Consider the following 20,070-nt stretch of genomic DNA (forward strand, 5'->3'; position numbering starts at 1 on the left):
GTCAGTCGACACCGTCGTCGTCCGTCAGTCGACACCGTCGTCGTCCGTCTGCTCGACACCGCAGCTGTCCGTCTGCTCGGCACCGCAGCCGTCGCGCACTTCAACGAATGGCAAGCCGGTATCGCCAGCCCGCTCCGCCGCGGATGTGACATTAACGTCGCTACCCTCATCACGACTCCCTCGACGCCGCTCGGCTGCTATCTCTGTGCCGTCAGCGTCGACTTCTGCAACAACCTACAGTCCTTTGACGTCGACCACGAGGTCAGCGAGTGCGGTATCTACCACAGGCGCATCATCAAACGCATCGCCGCACACTACACCGACGTCCCACGACTGGCATGTCGCCGCGTACGAAGTATGGAGCCGCCGCCTCGCGTTCGAGAGGCTCCGATCCGCTACGAACATTCAAGCGTGCCTAAGGCAATGGAGCCGGTGGTTCCGCTCTGCGCACGCCAGGAGGTCGGTACTCGGCGTGTCCAGATTGGCCAGCCAGCCGATGGTACCCGCGAACGGGGAGTGGCGGCGGTTGCGAGTGCCAGCCCTCTCGCGCCCTCCTGCCCTCTCACCCTCTCTTGCCCTCTCGGCGTGCCCTCCTACTCGCTCTCACCTACCCACCCGTTCTGTTCTTGCTGCCTGCTCTCGCCCTCACTAGCTTGTTTGCTCGCCCACTGCCTCGGTCGCCCTCGCCGCCTGCTTGTCCGCTCCCATCCCCCACCTTGCCCCCTCGCCCGTCTCACCTGCTTGCCCGTCTCACCCGCTTGCCCGTCTCACCCGCTTGCCCGTCTCACCCGCTCGCCCTCCCTCGTCACGGCCCACAAGCAGCTCGACCCCCCACTCAGGCGCGGTCTCCGCATCGTCCTCCTGCTCCCTTGCGCCATCACCAGCCCTGGGGAGCGCGTGGGCACGCTACCGCTCGCGGAGCGCTACCTTTCCTCCAACTCGCGCCGGGCGTGCGCACGCTGATTGGCAAGGGCGCGCTCGTGGTCGTCGCGGGCCCCGGCGAGGGCATGTGCGGGCGGGGGAGGAGGCGAGGGCGGTGAGGAGCGCGAGCAATTATAGCTACTATGCGGATGTGCTCCGTCGCAATGACGCCAAATAAGTCTGCAAACTTGCAGCACGTTGCGCAGACAAATGGCCCGCTTGCCGTGGCCATATCTTGATGTCTCGTATACGGACGAGTTGGTGAGCCATACATCTTGGTGGCCACACGTCGGGGCTAAGGGAGGATTGTCACTCGGGGGTCGTACACTGCTGGGTGGCCTCATAGCAATACGTCCGACACTATGCTTGTACTTCCCCTCGAAGACGGCATCGATAAAACGAGGATATAGCTACCGTGAATTCAGTCGAAATTAAGGATAATATCACGATATCTTTACGGTGTCTATTGCCTAAAGCAGGAGTAACATTACCATAAATGGTAGGGTCTCAGAATATCTTTACGATGACTTTGAGCTTTCCGACATGCCTGTTACGTTTAACGATTAAGACAAATATCAGCGTAAGGGGGCCCAATGTTACCGTGATGTTATTCTGCGTCACAATATGTTTAGGATAACTGGACCAATGGTACCGTGATGTTACTGTGTGACAGACTCGTCACACTATCTTCAGGATAACCCTACGATTAAGCCACTCAAGTTATGTACATCTTGATCAGGATAACTTCACACTATCATGCCGTGACTTATGCTTAAGTTGGCTTCCCTATCTTCACCGTAACATCAGCATATCTCAGTGCAAGATATCCTGAGCTGCACCCTGTGATACCCCGTTCGAACGCGTGAAGACCTGCTACGTACATGCGAACTATGTAGCTACTCCGATCACGTGCAGTAGGCGCTACACCCCATATTCCGTCATGGCCCCGTGCCCGTGTATCAGCCCTCCGTGTTGTCCTTCGTCCATGTGCAGCCCTCGCATCCACCATAACCGCCTCCCAGGAGTGTCGACTGCCGAACGGCATCAGTCCTCAGTCCCGTCGAACCCCGCATCTCTGTGCGTTTCTACAATTCACCTCGCTGTGTCTCTAAATATTTTGAGACATTTTCCCGGTTGTCCGATGTTGCCATTTTCAGGTTGATTTTAGTGGAGTGAACCTCCTGGGAACTGCCGAGTAATGTGGGCGAAGCCGCATGCGTACCTTCGCTCGTTGCGCCTTTAGTGGGTGGCGCGGGCAGTGATTACAGATGAGTACTGTGCCTTTCTCTGACGTTCACTGGACCATGACTCGGACGTGAGCCGGTACACTACGACAGGTATACGTGCCATGATGAAAGCTCCTTAACCCAGACATACGCCACTGGTAGGTTGTCCTCTCGTACCCGTTGGTCTCAACATAATGGCTAGCTCAATTTGACGAATCCAGAATCATGCCTCGCCATACAACTTGACCCGCGCATCATCGCTCTTCTCGCGCCCGGTATTGCCGTGCCCATCCGCTGCCAAGTTGACTCACTACTCTTGCGAGACTTCGTGTCAAGTGCGTACTTTGTAGCACCGGCTGACCGGCGGCGGGTCGACATGGAGGTTCGACATTCATCAAGATACTGTGACTTCACACATCCCGCCTCTGCTGACGGAGCCCCATGCGCGATCGAGCGTGGTGCTTGACTTTCAAGTTCCTAACCTCGCTCTTCCCCCATTGCCACAACAGACCGCGAGCGATCAATCACGCCCCTTTCTCCCAACTACATGTGTTTCATCCAGAGTGGCCCACCAATTCACGCACGTAGTGCGGCGAGCGTGCTCTGTTCACGAATCTTATTAGCCGAAGGTGAGTTTCTACACACAGAGGTCGCAGCATGTCCAGCTCATTGTCATGATCCGTCCAAAATTCACTCCAGTCGTGGAGAAGCCCACTGCGTCTCTTTACTCCGGAATTGCGGCGTACATACGCACCTCCATGGCCGGCGCGTGCAGCTGGCCGGTCTTCAAAGCGTTCGTACTAGGTGTCGGTCTTCGGGATGAGAAGCGTATATGCCGGCTATGGTGGGTCAGACTTGTCGATAGCGCACGACGCCGCAATGATTGATGACATCGATCCATACGGCCGTAGCGTGTGGTCCATTCGCACAGGCTGTCGCACTCGCTCAAATTGACATTCCGATCTCAATACTAATCTTCATGTGATCAAGCCTCATCACTTTCGGTGCGCACAATCCCTGGCTGCCTACGGTGCCGGCGTCATCGTCAGAGACTGACTCTAACCCCTTCAGGCCGCAGTGGATGGTTACGAGGTCAACCTGCCTAAACCGACGCGAGACTGTCCAGCGCCGCACAAACCGCAGATCAGCAGCCCGGCTCAAGGTGATCCGTCAGTCGAGGGCAGAATCCCGAGGCCCGAAAAGCGTAGTACATTTTGAATCTCGATTCGTCATCCTGGCTGCTGATTCACTTTCGTCAGTACCTCATAATGACCCGACGTGTCGTTTGCAATAGATCCCGGGGTCGTCAAGACGTATGTTCAACTTGAAGGTAACTACCAGTGGACAATGCCTTGTACTTGTCGTGTGGAGCAACTCGCAGGACGCCACTGAAGGCTATTCGGAGGTCGGTAAAGGTGCGATCCTCGTTTCTCGCAGCGGTATCCGTTTCTATTCGTATCTGCGCCATCATGTCATCTGTGCGCACGTCGTGTGGTTTTGCTCGTATTCTGTAGATGCAGGATTGTATATTACTCCGGACAACGGACAGCCTCTGACGGCGATGCTGTTGATTACTGTCTGATGTACCGCACGTCGTTGATACTCAACTTACTCATTTTATGACTTTACGCCATGTATTCAGTTACTCTTAGCAACCATGAGGTTGCGGGTTGACTATAATGAAGATAGGTGTCCTATCGACACGCGCAGTGCTCGAATACAACTGGGAGCGTCCAGTACTATCGACGGAACCCCGTTCTAGAACAGTTCGTATCTGTCTCGAGCATACAATATCTATACAGACGTCCGTCTCCTTCAATATCAATTCTCAAGAAACGATCATGGGTGCTACATATGCCATAAGTGGGCGGGAATGCCTCCCCCGACACCAGGCATCTCGACCCGCGTTGCGGCCGCGGGGTCATTCTGTACCTTGAGATCGTGCTTCCAATCAGCGGAGCAGCTTAATGCTGATCGTGGTTTCATACTCACGAACTCCATGCGACGGTACGAGCGAGGATGCAGGGTTGCAAGGATGTCAATCCGTGTCGCCTCGGGCACCCTCGTCGTCTTGACTTTCAAGCTGCGCCTCTCCTCCGGCATTGGTCTGTTCCATCGGCATGGTAGCATGTTGCCACTGCATGTCCTGCCTCCACATGTCGAGTCCTCGGAAGCCATACGCAATGCTACAAAGACTCAATCTCGCTCCGCATTCTGCTTGATTCGGTCCATAGTACTACGTACCTCGATATACCTCGTCCACGCGAGTGTGGCATCTTCCGTGCAACAAGCTTGTCCCACCGATCGTACTGTTTTCCAAGTGTTGAATCCTTTGCAATAAGCGCTCTGTCATGTATCCGATTGCCGTTCTCATGGTCAATGCCTAAACAGACGCCTTTTGACGCAAGAGTACTGGAGAACTGCTCCTCCTGCAGTATGCTGTCCAATCGCCCCATGACATCATCCTGTTCCATTGTCGTCAGCAATCCGTGCAAGTCATCGGCCGCGTGGTCTGTCCGAAGTATGAACATGACAGACATAGCCTGGAAGTGTTTCGAGCCGATGAGAGACACAATATGCGGGACCCATGGCCATACTGTGAAGGGGTGGTACAGGTAGATCTCCAACTTCCACAGGTGGTCGTAGTGCGAAAGGTTGTAATGTCGCTCTGTAGGCAAGAAACAATCAGCTAAGCGCCTCGACTCTCGAGAGGGAACTGAGATGACTTTCCGACTACGCTATCAATTGTACCATCACGAACAGAAATATTGAAATCAAAATCAAGCGCAAGCGTCTCTGCAGATGTGGAACTCGCATCTAGCAGATTCTGGCTTCTGCTGGCTCCCGAGGATGTATCCAACCTGTAGTCCACCACAAGCCAGAGATCGCGCACCCGGGAAGTCCGGCTGATCTGCAGGAAGAGGTCCTCGACTGCTGGTGCAACCCTTTGCGCTGCGACTTGGAGAGACTCCAGATTTGCACAGTCACGGTTCAGTGGGAGGAAGGCCTGGGAGACTTGCTGTTCCTGAAAGCAGGCAACCCCATCGCACCATAAGCACCTAAGTTGCGGGAGTGCTGAAACGAGGCGGGACAGCTGGGCAACGCTCGACAAGGTGGCATTGCGGATGAATAGAGTCTGAATGGAACTGAACGCAGCTAGGTAGCGGATGTCCTCCGTTCGGACCGAGCCGATGGTCCACTCCGCATCTTCAATGCTGAGCATTGACAACCTCGGAAGCTTGCCCGCGAGCATGGCGGCAAACGTCCCAAGGTGTCGGATCGGTCGACGCTCCCCGGGAGAGTCACCCGATATGATGACCTCTTGAACGACCTCACGGAGGCGTGGCCTTTCGCGGAGTGTCTTGGAGAGCGAGAGAACATCCTTCCGGTCTCGCAGATGGATGCGTCGACGAAGATGAGACCATGTCAGGTAATACCAGTCTCGGCATACGAGGGCGCAGGAAGTGAGAGAGGCCAGACGTGGATCACCCTTTGTAATCGGACGATAATCGAATGCCATTCCCATCGCGATGTGGTCGATGATCCGCTCACAGACCTTCGCAGGAAGCAGCCGAATCCGAGGACCATGAGAGAAACCTTCGGACATCTGCTGTGCGTGTGTGCCAGGATGCAATGACCTGTACACGTTATGCCTCCAGCTCGCGTGTTCTTGAATGTTGTGCACAGTGCTCCATTGAAGGGACATTCAGCTTTCCTTCGCACTTGATGGAGTTCATAGTAAGGCTACATACCTCAATAAACCTTGTCTGTATGAGTATGACATCTTCCGGCTAACAAGCACGTCCAACCGGTCGTACCATTCTCGGAGTGCTGACTCCATTATGATATACTCGTCGGCAGATTGCCGATTGTGGGCAACATTGTCAACGCCAATACAGACGTGGCATGACTTGGATGCAACAGTACTGGAGAAGTGTTTCCCCTGCAGTATGCTGTCCAATCGCGTCAGAACATCATCCTGCTCCATTTCCGCCAGCATTCTGTCCCAATCATCGGCCATGTAGTCTGTCGCATGCCTAAACATAACAGACATAGCCTGGAAATGTTTCGAGGTGATGCGAGACACAATATGTGGGATCCAGGGCCATGCATATGCTGCGAAGGGGTGCAGCCGGATCTCCAACTCCTGCAGGTGGTCGTAGCGTGAAAGGTTATAGTGTTGCCCTGTAGACATGAAACACTCAGCCAAGTGCCCAGAAAGAGAAAAAAGAAGACTTTCCGACTATGGTATCAATTGTATCATCACGAACAGGAGAACCGAGACCAATATTGAGCATGACCCTTTCTGCAGATGTGCAACTCGCATCCAGCAAAGTCTGGCTTCTGCTGGCCGCCGAGGATGGATCCAACTCGCTGTCCACCGCAAGTTCTAGCAGCCGCACTCGAGACGCCCGGCTGATCTGCACGAAGAGGTCCTCAACTTCTGGCGCAACCCATTTCACATTGAGCCACTCCAGATTTGCACAATTCAGTGGAAGGGAGGCCGGTGGGACTTGCTGTTTCTGCAAGCAACTGACATGGAAGCACCAAAAGTCCGTAAGCCGCGGGAGTGCCAAAATGAGGTGGGACAGCAGAGAAACACTGGACAAAATGACGTTGCGGATGGTCAGAAAGCCAATGCAGCTGAACGCAGCTAGGTAGCGGATGTCCTCCATTCGGACCGAGCCGGTGGTCCATTCCGCATCCTCGATGGTGAACCTCCACAACCTTGGAAGCTTGCCCACGAGCATGACGGCAAACACCCCCAGATGCCGGATTGGTTGACGCTTCCCGGGAGAAGCACCCGATATGATGACCTCTTGAATGAACTCACGGAGGCGTGGCATTTTGCAGAGTGTCTTGTAGAGCGAGAGGACGTCCTTCCGGTCTCGCAGATGGATGCGTCGGCGAAGATGATGCCACGTCAGGTAATACCAGTCTCGGCATACGAGTGCGCAGGCACTGAGAGTGACCACGTGCAGCTGTCCCTCGGTAATCCAGCATCCAAAGTCCACCCTCATCGCGACGTGGTCAATGATCCGTCCACAGACCTCCACAGGAAGCCGCGGGGTCGAAGGGCCCTGAGAGGAGCCTTCGGAGGTTGCGGTCGTCCTGTAGGTTTATGTGTGAACCGTATTACCCGCTTTCGCACAGTGACACTTACATCGACTCGACTGTGTCCATTCCGCTGAGATGGGATGTGCACTACGGCGACGTGACCACGCAGTGGCACCGATCAAAGTCTCAAGGATTCGTGCACGTTTGCGATGACAACGTAGATCCACGACGACGAATACACGTTACTGATGACATCGTCTCAGATCGCAATTCTCCAAGAGCAAGCACAATGCGGTAACACACTACCTGATTTCCGGTATGTATACTGCTACCAGCTAAGCCAAGATGCGTCGTCCGGGTCCGGTCGTCAATTCGTCAGTCACTCACGACCGTTCAGGCTTACGAGGCTACAAGGAAAGCACGACGTCAGTAAGGATATCCATTTTCGAAAGCGAAGTCGTACCTCGCGGGGACTTTCAATGGCTCTTGGTGCGTGCTGCAAAAGTTCAAAGCTAGACGAAGGGGAGAGCGCAGGGGCAGCGAAGGCAAAGATAGGCGATGTATATATGCATTGATCCAAGCGCTAGCCCACTGGCGTGTATGAAGTATCAAACACAGACACATGATGTCGAAAACGGTTCTTTGCTTTCAATGGACACCGCGAAGTCGAGGCCTTTCGCGGCCGATGACATATTAGCCCGCTATGACCGGGTTACTGTGCAAAGCGGTACTCACAATACTCCCGTGCAGTCCGCGGCGAGTACACGGAAACCACATAGACTAAGAGGAGACTGCCTGGATGCAGTGCGCCTGATTCTGGTGAGCGCGGGCAAGGCACGCGTGTCCGAACCTTGAGCTTGTTGTATGAACGCTGGTCGATAATCAAGTGGACCACATAGACGTGCGATCAAGCAGGATTCTGCATAGAGAAAGGGAACACGCGGACCAATGCCGCATCCAATTCAGTACCAGCGAGAGGTATGGCGCATCTATCTCTAGATAAGATGTGTTGCACCCAAGTTGCATCAGTTATCATGGCACCTATAGCATCTGCATGTACTTAGAGGAACGTGGAGACCCTCAGGCCTCATACCTTGCCGCTTCCGTTCCTCGTCATGCCTTATATGATCTCCTCGGGCGCCGACATGGTCGTAGAACACGCGGCCACTCCACTTGACACTGACGCTGTCGTGTCTTCGGCGTAATCGCTACGCACGCTCCGCACAGGATCAGCCAGCGCGAAAGAGAGGCAGGCTCCTGTCCGGTCCCAGTCTCCGCGCGTGCCCAGCTGTGCATATACTGTATACAGGTTGAGCGTGATGCAAACGTTGATCATAGCTACAGCACGGCATGCAGCGTGAAGGTCAGTGTTGGATGGGCGTACATTTCAGGGTGGACGAGATGTAGTGATTGCGAAACATCAGCCGCGTAGCGTAGCATCTGCATCCAGCGAATACCACCTCAGCGAAGTCATATAACTCGAGCGGCACCGGACGACATACCAGTATTGTGCTCATCCGGTACACCGACTAACGTCTATACCAGGTAGACGAGGCGAACGTAGTGCTGTATATGTAATACGCACGTTCAAATGTCAGACGGGTCCCCAGGCATGCGCGGACATGACATACCCATATCAACCGGATGATACGTTGAAACAAGTTCGGCCGCACTCAGCTTTCGGTAATCTTCCCGACGAACGCGTGAAGATGTACGAAAACAGCATCCATGCCTCCATGTCGGATTACTCCTCAGGATGTACGAGGCACGGTATGAACCCGTGCAGCCAGGCATCGCACCAGCACTCAGATCCATCCGCAGCCGACTGATTCGAGGGGTAGGCAAACCACATCCCAGGGCACGACTAAGTGGTGACTAGAGGTGGACTGGTCTTCGGGTGGACGCCGCACGCTCGCAAGGCAACGGTCCACAGTGAGACCGGGGAGCGAATGGACGAATGGGCACGGCGGGCTGGTCGCACAGAGGAGGTCGCCTGGTAAAGACTCGGGGAGTGCCTGTCGGCCTGTCTTGGTCATGTTTCCCGTAGGTTTGAGGTCGTGATTGACCAGGAGGCAAACAACTCGCATGTGGCGCAGACATAGCGAGCCGATGGAAGACAATCTATTTAAGTTGAGGAGAAGATACGGGTACGAGCGCGACCGACTGAGGGGGAGGAGGAGGAGGAGGGTGGGGGTTGGGTGGGGGCGCTGCGTCGGCCCGCGAATGCCCGACAATTGCCCGGTGCGCGTGCGACGTCGCCTCTCGTCGCCTCCTCGCTCTTCGAGCGACGCTGGAGAGCCTGTTCTCAACTCCGCGACCCCGTGCGGCCACACCGATCCATTCTGGGGTGAGGCGTATGTGACTCTGTCTACTAGTAGGACAGCACTGACGCGGCCTCGACACCCGCTGTCAACGTTAAGTAGCTGCGGCGTGCGCTCTTCCGCGCCGGTCCTCCTCTACCCAGCCTCTTCCTCTGCCGCTGCCTAGCCACGCATGCATATGCCCCTAGCGTCGTCATGTCGTCCGTGAGCACAGCATGGGCACGCCCCACCGCCCGCTCTTGACTGCCACCTACAGCCTCTTCTCTCTCGTCTTGACGCCCATTTCAGCTCCCCGGGGAACCGTTGCGCGCCCGCTGTCTTGTGCTTTCCCTTTCCTGCTCTCTGCTGCTCGCCTCCCAACGTCCCTCTCCACTCTGTGACCCTTCCCTGAGCTCTTCCCGTGCCCACCGCCTACACAGGTCGATGCGGATGACCGAGCCAAGTCTGTCAACGCCCACAACTCCTGGTCTCCACCCTTCCCGCGCTCGCAGGGGTGCGTTCTCACTTCGGTGAGCATATCGCGTGCCTTCAACGAGTCCAGTCGTCTGCGGAAGCGCCGCCCCGACTTGCTGTCCCTGCCGTACGCCCATATTCGCCGGCCTGGGAGGCTCAGGAACGGTACCAAATGGTGTCTTCGACTCGTATCTGAACCCTCCAAGCGGGACGACGCGCGCGGCGATGTTCTCTGCGACGTACTGAAAGGCGTTCGGCATCGACCCCCGCACGCCGCATCCACGGTCTCCAACCCTGTGGCCATCCTGGATGACAGCAATGGACATTCCGCGCGAGCCCGTGCAAGTCCGAAGCTGCATGCTGTACTACACGCCGCGTAGCACCGCCCCCGATCTGTGTCAAGTCCCGATGCACTCCCTCCTCACACTCGTCACTGAACGCCGCCACGCGCAGCTGGACACTCGCACAGAGACGTGCTTTTACAACGACCCGGTGTGTGCTCGCAGTGCAATCCGATCAACAGTAACTCCCTCACACGACCTCGTCCTCCACCACCCCTCACAGTGAACGCGCGGTGGTTCGCGGGCTCGTATCATGATTGCGGTAAGCTCTATCTAAACTGAACTACATGGCTCGTCTCACTAATCGCCAGCCGATGCACAGCTGCTCGTCCGAGCACGTCTCCCCACTGCGGATGTATTACCTCGCAACGGTGAGGCAGTCGACAGATAAGAAGGGAGGTGAAGAGAATGAGGCAGGCCGGGAGAGGCGAGTATGAAGCAAGCCAGTAGGAACGAGGATGGGTCAGGCTGGGGAGAGACGTAATGGGAGCGAACAAAAGGTACGGCGATGAAGACGAGGGGCACCGAAGTCAGGCACGCGAAGTCACGGTGCTACGCCTGCGCGTAGACCAGACACACGCAACGCAAGGCAACGCGGTGGCGGGCGATGATGTTCCAAGCTTCAAGCTTCAAGCCGGACCCGGAGCAAGGTCGCCATGCCACGCGTGACGCCAACCAGGCAACCACGGGACGCGCCGCACCGCTACCAAACATGCAGCGGTGCTCGTCCGGGCACTACGCTGCAGGCTACCACGCGCGCGTAGTCTCCGTAGCTGACCAAAAAGAGATACTCTCGTTTTTTAACGCGCGCGGCCGTTTCAGATCGCTTACACCACGACGTCACCGCCGACCCGCCTACCGACGTAACCCATCGCAAGGATATATTCTGACAGGTATATATGCTAGGACACTCTGTCTCGTTCGGATGTACGCCATTGGTGAGCCCTTGCATGGCATCAATCTCATCTCAACGGGTCTAATGAGTCCAGGGACGCAGGTCTCATTCACTCATCTCGTCGTTGCTCGTACCAAGTGCCGTCGTCACACATGTCAGCTTACCCGTCGAGCGGTGCGCCCGTTTATCTGTGACACATCAGTTGTGTTCCTCTTCTCGCGGCATGCATTCAACTTAAGTGTATACCGCCGTTTGCTGACATGCGACAGGGTACCAGCCAGATTCGTCATTCAAAGCAGACCGTCGGTCAGGAGAGTACCTCATTCAGGATCCGCTGTGTCGTCTGTGACAGATCCTGGGGCCGTCAAGTTGGAAAACGACGGTCAAGGGAACGCCATGGGTGATTTCCTTGCTCTTTTAGGGTGGAGTAGTCTGCGTGGCGGTACGTCGGAAGGCGTTCAGAAGGCCGGTGGAGGTGCAGTCCTCATTTCTCATAGTGGCTTCGCGTCCGCAGCACTTCGTCGTCTCCGCACACGACGCGTGGTTCCCGTCGTTTTCCGTACATACAAAACTATCCATTCCTTCGGATCGTCTCTGATGACTCACCATCTACACTTCCAGATTGTTGGATGTACGGCACGTTGTTCGCGCATCCAACATACATATCAATTATCGTCTACCTAATACTCCTGCGTTCAAGAAATAATCATCATCTGGTGCACGTAAACAAGAGTGAATGTGAATGCCTTCCCCGGCGCTAGCGACATCTCGACCTGCGTCGCGGTCGCCATATCATTCCATCTCTTGATGTCACAGAACAACTTAGCAAAGCGGCATCCAGGATGACAACTCCATGCTCACGGGACTCTATGCAATGGTATGAGCGAGTACGTAGGGTCGCAAGGCTGTCAATCCATGTCGCCTAGAGGACCAGGTTCATCATCTTGATCGTCGGGCTGCGCTTCCCCTTCGACATTCGTCTGCTCGGCTGGCGCGCCGGTACATATCCTATCCATGTCCTGCATCCAGCCGCGGAAATCTTCCATGTCATACATGGTGCTGTGAAGAGCATTTAGCCCGTTTTCCTCCGTAATTTACCCCAAGTCAATGTACGACGTACACCAGGACACCCCGTTCATGCGAGAGGGGCATCTTCCGCCTCACGAGCTCATCCCATCGATCGGACTGTTCCTGGAGTCTTGTATCCGTCCCGATTTGGAGCTCTGCGCAAGACCTCCAGGTGCTGTTCTGATGGTAAAAGCCTAGACAGACACCGCACGGCGCAACGCTACTGAAGAAGCGCTTCTCCTGCAGAATGCTGTCCAATCGTCCCAAGACGTTATCCTTCTCCATCGTCGTCAGCATTCGATCCAGGTCAATGACTATGTGATCTGTTCGGAGCAGTAACACGACCAACATGGTTTGAAAGTGTCCCGAAGTGATGCGAGACAATATATGCGGGATCCAGGCATACGATGCATAGGGATGGTGCAAGTAGATCTCCAGCTTCCATAGGTGTTTGTGACGCGAAAGGTTATAATGTCGTTCTGTATGCATGAAAAGGGATTAGCCAAGTGGCGAGAGAGGACAAAGAATACTTTCCCACTGTAGCATCAATTGTATGGTTATGTACGAGAGAGCTCGGATTGATCCACAGCTCAAGTTCTCCTGCAGATGCGGAACTTGCATCCAGCAACGTCTGACTTCTGCTAGCTGCCGAGGATGGATCCAACTCGCCGGCGTTCGCCCCAACATTGAGTTGATGTACTCGAGAAGCACGACTGATCCGTACGAACAGGTCTTCGACTGCTGGTGCAACCCATCGCACGTCGATGACCTCCAAATCCGCAGAGTTCAGTGGGAGGCGGGCTGAGAGGACTTCCGGTGCCTGCGAGCTACTGACGTTGACACACCGTAGATGCCGAAGCCCCGGGAGTGCCGAAATAAGCTGGGACAGCTGGGAAGCACTCGACAAGATGACACCGACGATGTGTAGAGTGTGGATCGCGCTGAAGGCAGCCAGGTAGCTGATGTCTTCCGTCCGTACCGAGCCGATGGTCCATTCCACGTCTCTGATGGTAATTTGCGACAGGTATGGAACCTTGCCCACGAGCATGGCAGCAAACGTCCCCAGGTGTCGAATCGGATGACGCTCGCCGGACGAAGCACTAGTTATGATGACCTCTCCAACCACCTCCGAAGGCGCGGTCTTTTGTGCAGCATCTTGCACAGTGAGAGAACATCTGTCCGGTCTCGCAGATAGACACATTGGTGCAGGTGATACCACGTCAGGTAGTACCAGTCGCGGCATACAAGCGCGCAGGATGTGAGAGTGGATAGATAGGGCTCTACCTTCAAGAACGTGTAATGGAAACTCAATCCCATCGCGACGTGGGTGATGATCCTTTCACAGACGTCCGCAGGAACTTGAAGCCGTGGAATCAGAGTATCCTGCGAGGAGTCCTCGGACGTAACAGCGGTACTGTGCTCCCCATGCGTGAAACGTGTTATCTGCAGTCGTATAATGGCACTTACGTTGATTCGTCTCTGCCCATTCCGTGAATCCGTCGAAAAATTGCAGGGCTCCGTGGGTATGTGCTATAACGCAGACCTTCGATGACGATCACACTGGTGCTAACAACATCGTCTTGAATCGGGTTTCAAGAGCAAGCATATTGCGAAAAGACGCTACCTGAATTCCGGTACTATGTGAATTGGCCACTAGGCCAGTGGGGACCAAGCTTATTTGTCCCGAGTCGTCAGTTCAACGCGGTCTCACACGATCGTTAGGGTCGGCAACACTGCAAAGAAGAACACGATCTTAGCAGGACCATCCGTAGCAGAAACAAATCCTTACCTCGCAAGACCTCCTGACGACTTTGAGCTGTGCACTGCAGAAACCTCACGAAGGGGAGAGGGTGAGCACAGCCAAAGGCGACAGGAGCTATATATGTCTTGTTCTCGGCATTAGAGCGACAGATGCCACCAACGCCTTCAGTTACATCGGCACATGCATGAACAACTTCCCGCGTGCTCTCAGCTGTGCATATAGCTGGTTTGAGCGTGGCAGAACATCTATGATTGACAGGGGTGGCAGTATGAAATGCAAGATGAAGGTCTGCATGACAGCGAAGCCCACCTCAGCAAAGGCATGCCATCCACTGAATGACGCCGAGCGACGTACAATGATGTGATCATCTGGTACACCGACTGAACGGGATTTGACATCCAGATTTTAGATAGACGAAGCGGACAAATGAATGACCGCTTACATGCATGTTGGAAAGTCGAACGGGTTCGTCAGACCTGTAGCGGCTGAAATTCGGTCAACCGTGGCCGCCAGTAGTTACACCACGGGCCCAGCGAGCGTATGAAGGTGTTACGTAGAAACATCAGTCATGATGCATGAACTACGGCCGTAGGCGGGCGTAAGCCGAGATGCATGAACTAGATTTTAGTGTCGCGCAATGTGGTGGCTCTCTTGCGATGAAGGTATAACTCATTCAAATGAATCGTGAGCCGGGAGTGCTACGCAGCCAATCTTTACGAAGCATCAGGAATAGCAACGCACAAAGAAAGGAAAAGAACGTGCCTACGAATGTTAGCTTCCATGCTCTCTGATGCTGGACTACTCTTCAAAATGTCCGAGGCGCAGGATGTCGATGAGCCCGCGAGACTCTTCGGCATCGCACCAGCAAGGCTGAAACAGTACGCTCACTCATAGACACTGAGGATGAAATCAAACATAGGCCACAGCAAGAGCACTATAAGCCCGAGGTCCAATAACTGAGATCGAACGACGCACCATTGCTGCTGAGTTATGACGAGTTGATTAACGTTCGGACCTGCTATTTCGTGTTGACGTCGGAAGATGGATCCGCGAAGAACCTGCGAACCAGACTTCAACAGGTGTTGGCCGAAGAATGGTGAATCTACAATATCATGATGCAGAATTGAGTATTAAGGAGGATTGAAAGAGGACTTCCGACGATGATCTCACATTCTAGACCGAATTGACGGACCGTGACGAGCGGCAGGCTGCAGGGCAGCCAGATGCAAGCTGTAGTGGTCGCTGGTGTCTTCGTATGGCATTCAGCAGAAGCGCGTTTGAAGAGAGAGGAGACGGAGACCAGACCAGGGAGCATATGTCAAAACAAAGCACCAGGACAACGAGGACGGGCGGGTGTCGGGCGCACTGTCGCGGTAGGTCGCAAGTCGTTAAGAGTCTTAGGCTACACTGTAGTCCGGGGATGACGCGGACGGACAAACTCGCACCCTCTGGATCTGACGTTGTGAGGGTGGATGTGGTTGAAAATCTTGGAGTACATGATACGACCTCCTCCTCCTGCTCGCAACAAGCATTCGCTATGCATACTTGTATTTTATCAGTCTCGAAACAAGCCATAATAGTCGAGACTCACCAGGTCGACCGTGGCAGTCCTTCCTCCGCCGTCAGTGGCCTCAAAGATGCAACTTGCGGCTATACGCAGTTATGGCGAGCGCTGAGACGTGATCACAGGTCGAGGAGAGCAAGATGGAGATCCAGCCAAGATCGACGCGTCCATTGAGTCATGTGCCGCGTCGCGTCCGATTCGAATTCATTGAGTCTAAGTCTGTCCTCCTCTCATAGCCGTTGTTCTCGACATAACGAGTCTCACAAATCGAGGGATTCACAATCATGCCTCGCCATCACAATCGACTTACGCGTCTTTGCTCTTCTTGCGCCCAGTATCGTCGTGCCCATCCGCTGCCTCGTCAATTGATTCTAAGTTACCCTCGTGAGACTTCGTGTCACGGAGCATGCATTGGACTCAGCGGCCAAGGGCGTAGTAGCATTAGCTGACTGGTGGCGACTCGATAGGGGCGTTCATCATTCCAGGCAGACTGTTCATCAAGAGACACTGTGACGGAGCGAATCCTGCCTCAGTGAGTCAGTCTGCCGAGCCCTGTTATACCACAACACAGGCTGCGAGTGATCAATTCCGCTCCTTTCTCTACGTGCTTATGAATGGCGGTCCGCCGGTTCACACACTTAGTGCGACGAATGCGCTCTGTTTGCGAATCACACTAGCCGAAGGTGAGTTGATACTCACAGAGGTCGCTGCGTGTCCAGCTCACTCGCGTGGTCAATCCAATCCTCACCTCAGTTGCTGCGAACCCCACTGTGTCTCTGTACGGCAAGGTCGCGACGTACAACCGCGCCTCTAAAGCCAGCGCATCTAGCTGAGCCGGTCTCCACGGCGTTCGTACTTAGTGTCGGTCCCCGGGATGCACAGCGTGTAGACTGGGTAGTACGGTGAGCTCACTTTGTCGATACCACACAATGCTGCAATATTTGATGTCCCCGTCGGTGGACACATGCAACCGTATCATGCAATCATTCGCTGCCCTGTGATCCTACTCGCACAGGCTGCAGTGCCGTGTTTCAGTCTTCGTGCACATGGGACTCGGAATAGGGCTAATCATTGTTTAGTGCGCATAATTCTTGGCTGTCGTATACTGTGCTGGTGTCGTCGTCAGAGATCGACCCCATTAATGCCCTTGAGGCCGCGTTGCCGTGATGACTGGTTACCAGGTCAGCCATTTCGAATCGAACGCGAGGCTGTGCAGAACCGCAGAACCCGCAGACTAGACTGCCCAACTCAAGGCGATCCGTTAATCGAGAAGGCCCGAAAAGCGTGGTACGTTTTACATCTTGACTCGTCCTCCTGGCTGTTTAGATCGCTCTCCGTCACGCAGGACCCAACGTGGCGTTTGCGACCGATCCCGGGTGCTCAAGACGGGAGGCTATGTCTGACTCGTAGGTCCCAGTAGACGATGCCTTGTCCAGGAAGTACGGAGCAGCTCACATGGCGGCAACGAAGGCTATCCGGAGGCCAATTGAGGTGTGATCCTCGCGCAGTGACATTCGTGTCCCCGCCATCGTGTCGCCTGCGCACACACCGCGTGGTTCTCCCCGCATTTTGTAAATGCAAGATCATACCACTCCCTTCGGACAGCCTCTGTCGCCGTCAGTGGGTGCTCTTTATTGACTGATGCACGGTACGTAGCCAGTACCTACCCGTTTATGACTCTACGCCATGTATTCAGCTGCTCGTAGCAGCCGTGAAGTTGCGTGTCGATCATGGCGAGGCCAATTGACACGCGCAGTGCCCAAATACAATTGGATGCATCTAGTCTCGACGAAACCCCGTTATATAATGAGCGAATATCTGTCTCGAGCATATAATATTCATGCCGCCGTCCATCCAATTCTTCAGGAGAAATGCTACAGCCTACTTATGATCATGAGCAAATGTCAATATGTTCCCTGACACCAACATCTCGACCCGTGTTGCGGTCGCGGGCTCATTGTGTATCTTGAGAACGTGCTCACAGTTAGCAGAGCGGCATCAGAGGTGATAGTTTGTACTCACGGACTCCACGCGACGCAAGTGAGCATGCATGGTGACAAGCGTGTCAATCCGTGCCGCCTCGAGGACCCTCAGGCTCGCCGTCTTGACCCTCGGGCTGTGCCTCTCCGTCGGCATTTGGCATGCTACCATGTATCCTTCTCATGTCCTGCCTCCAGTTGAAGAATTCTGGGATGGTATATACGGTGCTATAAGGAACACTCAGCTTGTCTTTGCAATTCGACTAAGTCCATAGTACTACATACCTCAATATACCTCGTCCATGCGAGTGTGGCATCCTCCGCCTAACGAGCTCGTCCCACCGATTGTACAGTTCTCGTAGTGCTGCACTCATCTTGATAAGTTCATCGCCAGATTTCCAAGTGGTGTTATCATGGTCGAATCCTAGACAGACGCCGCGCGACGCAATAGTACCGGAGAAGCGCTTCTCCTGCAGTATACGGTCCAATTGCGCCAAGACATCATCCTTCTCCATTGTCGTAATCAGCGCATCCAGATCATCGGCCATGTGGTCGGTCCGAAGCACCAACATAACAGATACAGCCTGGAAGTGATTCGAGGTGATGTGTGACAGGATATGCGGGATCCAGAGCCACTCTGAAAAGGGGTGGTATAGCCAGATCCCCAACCTCCACAGGTGGTCGTGGTGTGAAAGATTGTAATGTCGCTCTGTAGGCATGAAACAATCAGCCAAATGGAAAGATAGATATCCGAGAAGACTTACCGACTGTGGTATCAATTGTACCGTCACGAACAGGAGGACTGGGCAAAATATTGAGCACAACTTCCTCTGTATGTATGGAGCTTGCATCCAGCAGAGTCTGACTTCGGCTGACTACCGAGGATGGACCCAATTCGCCGTGCACCCCAATCTTGAGATCGCGCACTCGAGAAGCCCGGCAGATCTGCACGATGAGGTCTTCGACTGCTGGTGCAACCCATTGCACAGCGATCTCCTCTAGATTTGCGCAACTCAATGGGAGAGAAGGTGGGGAGACTTGCTGTTTCTGCAAGCAGTCGACATCATCGCACCATAGATTCCTAAGCCGCGGGAGCGCTGAAACAAGGTGGGACAGCTGGGCGACGCTCGACAAGGTCACACTGACAATGTAAAGAGTGTCAATGCAGCTGAACGCAGTCAGGTAACCGATGTCCTCCATGCGGACCGAGCCGATGGTCCACTCAGCGTCTTCAATGCTGATCCTCGACAACTTCGGAGCCTTGCCCGCGAGCATAGCGGCAAACGTCCCCAGGTGCCGGATTGGTTGACGCTTCCCGGGAGAAGCACCTGATATGACGACCTGTTGAACGACCTCACGGAGGCGAGGTTTTGCGTGGAGCGTCTTGGAAAGCAAGAGGACGTCCTTCCGGTCTCGTAGATGGATGCGTTGACGAAGATGGTACCACGTCAGGTAATACCAGTCTCGGCATACCAGTGCACAGGATGTGAGAGTGGTCAGATATGGCTCGCCTTTCATAGAGAAATAATAGTAGAGATCCACTCCCGTGGCTATGTGGTCAATGATTCGTTCACAGACCTCCACAGGAAGCCGCAGGATTGAAGCATCGTGGGAGGAGTCCTCGGACGTTCCGGCTGTACTGTATTCCACATTTAAACCACGTGAGTCCGAGTCCTGACAGTAACACTTACATCGACTCGTCTCTGTCCATTCCGTGTAATTCAATATGTGCTACAGCGACGTGACCGTGTTGTTGCAGCGATAGAAGTGTCAATACTTCGTGCACGTGTGCGACGACAGCCACGTAGGTCCTCGACGATGAAGACACGCTCCTAGGCTGTAGTGACATCTTAGATCGCGGCTCATGGAGGGTAAGCAAAATGCGGAAAAAAAAACAAGCTACCTGTTCCTTGGTATACACTGACTACCAGACAAGCTGATGTGTCGCCCGGGTCGTCGGTTTCGCCAGTCGCTTGCGACCGTTTGGGCTCGCGACGCTTGAGGAAAACACAATGTCAATAAGAGCCTTATCCGTTGGCAAGAGCGGATTCATACCTTGCAAGAGACTTTCAATGGCTCTTCGTGTGCGCTGCACAGACTCGAAACCGGACGAAGAGGAGAGTATAGGGAGTCCAGCGAAGGGAACAATAGGTGATGTATATATGCATCGACACAACGTAGCGCTAGCTCGCCGGCACGTATAGAAGCGTCGATTTCAGATACAAGATGTCGTAGGCGGGTCTTTGCATTCAGTGGATGCCGTGAAGTCAAGGCTTTCCGAGTCGCAGCCAATGCCAGATAGTCCTGTATGACCTGAGGGAGGCTGTGTGAAGCAGTAATCGCATTACTAGTATTCAGTCATCGACGAACGGTGCACGAGAAACACATACAGAGGAGCGGGCTCCTCGGATGCAGCCTCAGGCTGCGAACCTTGAGCTTGTGAAATGAACTTCTATTGATAATCAAGGCGAACGAACCAGTT

General features: G+C 54.4%; 5 protein-coding genes across 5 annotated transcripts; 2 read left to right on the forward strand and 3 right to left on the reverse strand.

The window, feature by feature from the left end:
* Nucleotides 1-4,786: 4,786 nt before the first annotated feature.
* B0H18DRAFT_934910 (uncharacterized protein) lies at nucleotides 4,787-6,603 on the reverse strand. Its single transcript, XM_048041780.1, has 3 exons — nucleotides 6,388-6,603; nucleotides 5,900-6,332; nucleotides 4,787-5,836 (listed from the first exon to the last, which is right to left on the reverse strand). The coding sequence occupies exons 1-3, from the start codon at nucleotides 6,443-6,445 to the stop codon at nucleotides 4,837-4,839; spliced, it is 1,491 nt and encodes a 496-aa protein (XP_047891902.1). The 5' UTR covers nucleotides 6,446-6,603; the 3' UTR covers nucleotides 4,787-4,836.
* A 4,501-nt stretch (nucleotides 6,604-11,104) lies between these two features.
* On the forward strand, nucleotides 11,105-11,938 carry B0H18DRAFT_469530 (uncharacterized protein). The gene is made up of 2 exons (XM_048038208.1): nucleotides 11,105-11,258; nucleotides 11,318-11,938. The coding sequence occupies exons 1-2, from the start codon at nucleotides 11,220-11,222 to the stop codon at nucleotides 11,897-11,899; spliced, it is 621 nt and encodes a 206-aa protein (XP_047891903.1). The 5' UTR covers nucleotides 11,105-11,219; the 3' UTR covers nucleotides 11,900-11,938.
* Nucleotides 11,939-12,080: 142 nt separating this feature from the next.
* On the reverse strand, nucleotides 12,081-13,331 carry B0H18DRAFT_1212267 (uncharacterized protein; the record flags this gene model as incomplete). Its single annotated transcript, XM_048036461.1, has 3 exons — nucleotides 12,081-12,274; nucleotides 12,336-12,559; nucleotides 13,008-13,331. The coding sequence occupies 3 exons, from the start codon at nucleotides 13,329-13,331 to the stop codon at nucleotides 12,124-12,126; spliced, it is 699 nt and encodes a 232-aa protein (XP_047891904.1). The 3' UTR covers nucleotides 12,081-12,123.
* A 4,224-nt stretch (nucleotides 13,332-17,555) lies between these two features.
* B0H18DRAFT_1015342 (uncharacterized protein) lies at nucleotides 17,556-17,971 on the forward strand. Its single transcript, XM_048029202.1, has 3 exons — nucleotides 17,556-17,574; nucleotides 17,632-17,816; nucleotides 17,874-17,971. Exons 2-3 carry the CDS (start codon nucleotides 17,660-17,662, stop codon nucleotides 17,948-17,950), a joined length of 234 nt encoding a protein of 77 aa, XP_047891905.1. The 5' UTR covers nucleotides 17,556-17,574; nucleotides 17,632-17,659; the 3' UTR covers nucleotides 17,951-17,971.
* A 685-nt stretch (nucleotides 17,972-18,656) lies between these two features.
* On the reverse strand, nucleotides 18,657-19,178 carry B0H18DRAFT_831951 (uncharacterized protein; the record flags this gene model as incomplete). Its single annotated transcript, XM_048039408.1, has 2 exons — nucleotides 18,657-19,094; nucleotides 19,131-19,178. Coding segments are annotated over 2 exons (486 nt in total), but the record flags the coding sequence as incomplete, so codon positions are not given.
* Nucleotides 19,179-20,070: the final 892 nt, after the last annotated feature.

The sequence above is a fragment of the Fomitopsis serialis genome (assembly GCF_022376445.1).
Source record: "Fomitopsis serialis strain Sig1Antser10 chromosome Unknown B0H18scaffold_47, whole genome shotgun sequence".
Classification (NCBI taxonomy): domain Eukaryota; kingdom Fungi; phylum Basidiomycota; class Agaricomycetes; order Polyporales; family Fomitopsidaceae; genus Fomitopsis; species Fomitopsis serialis.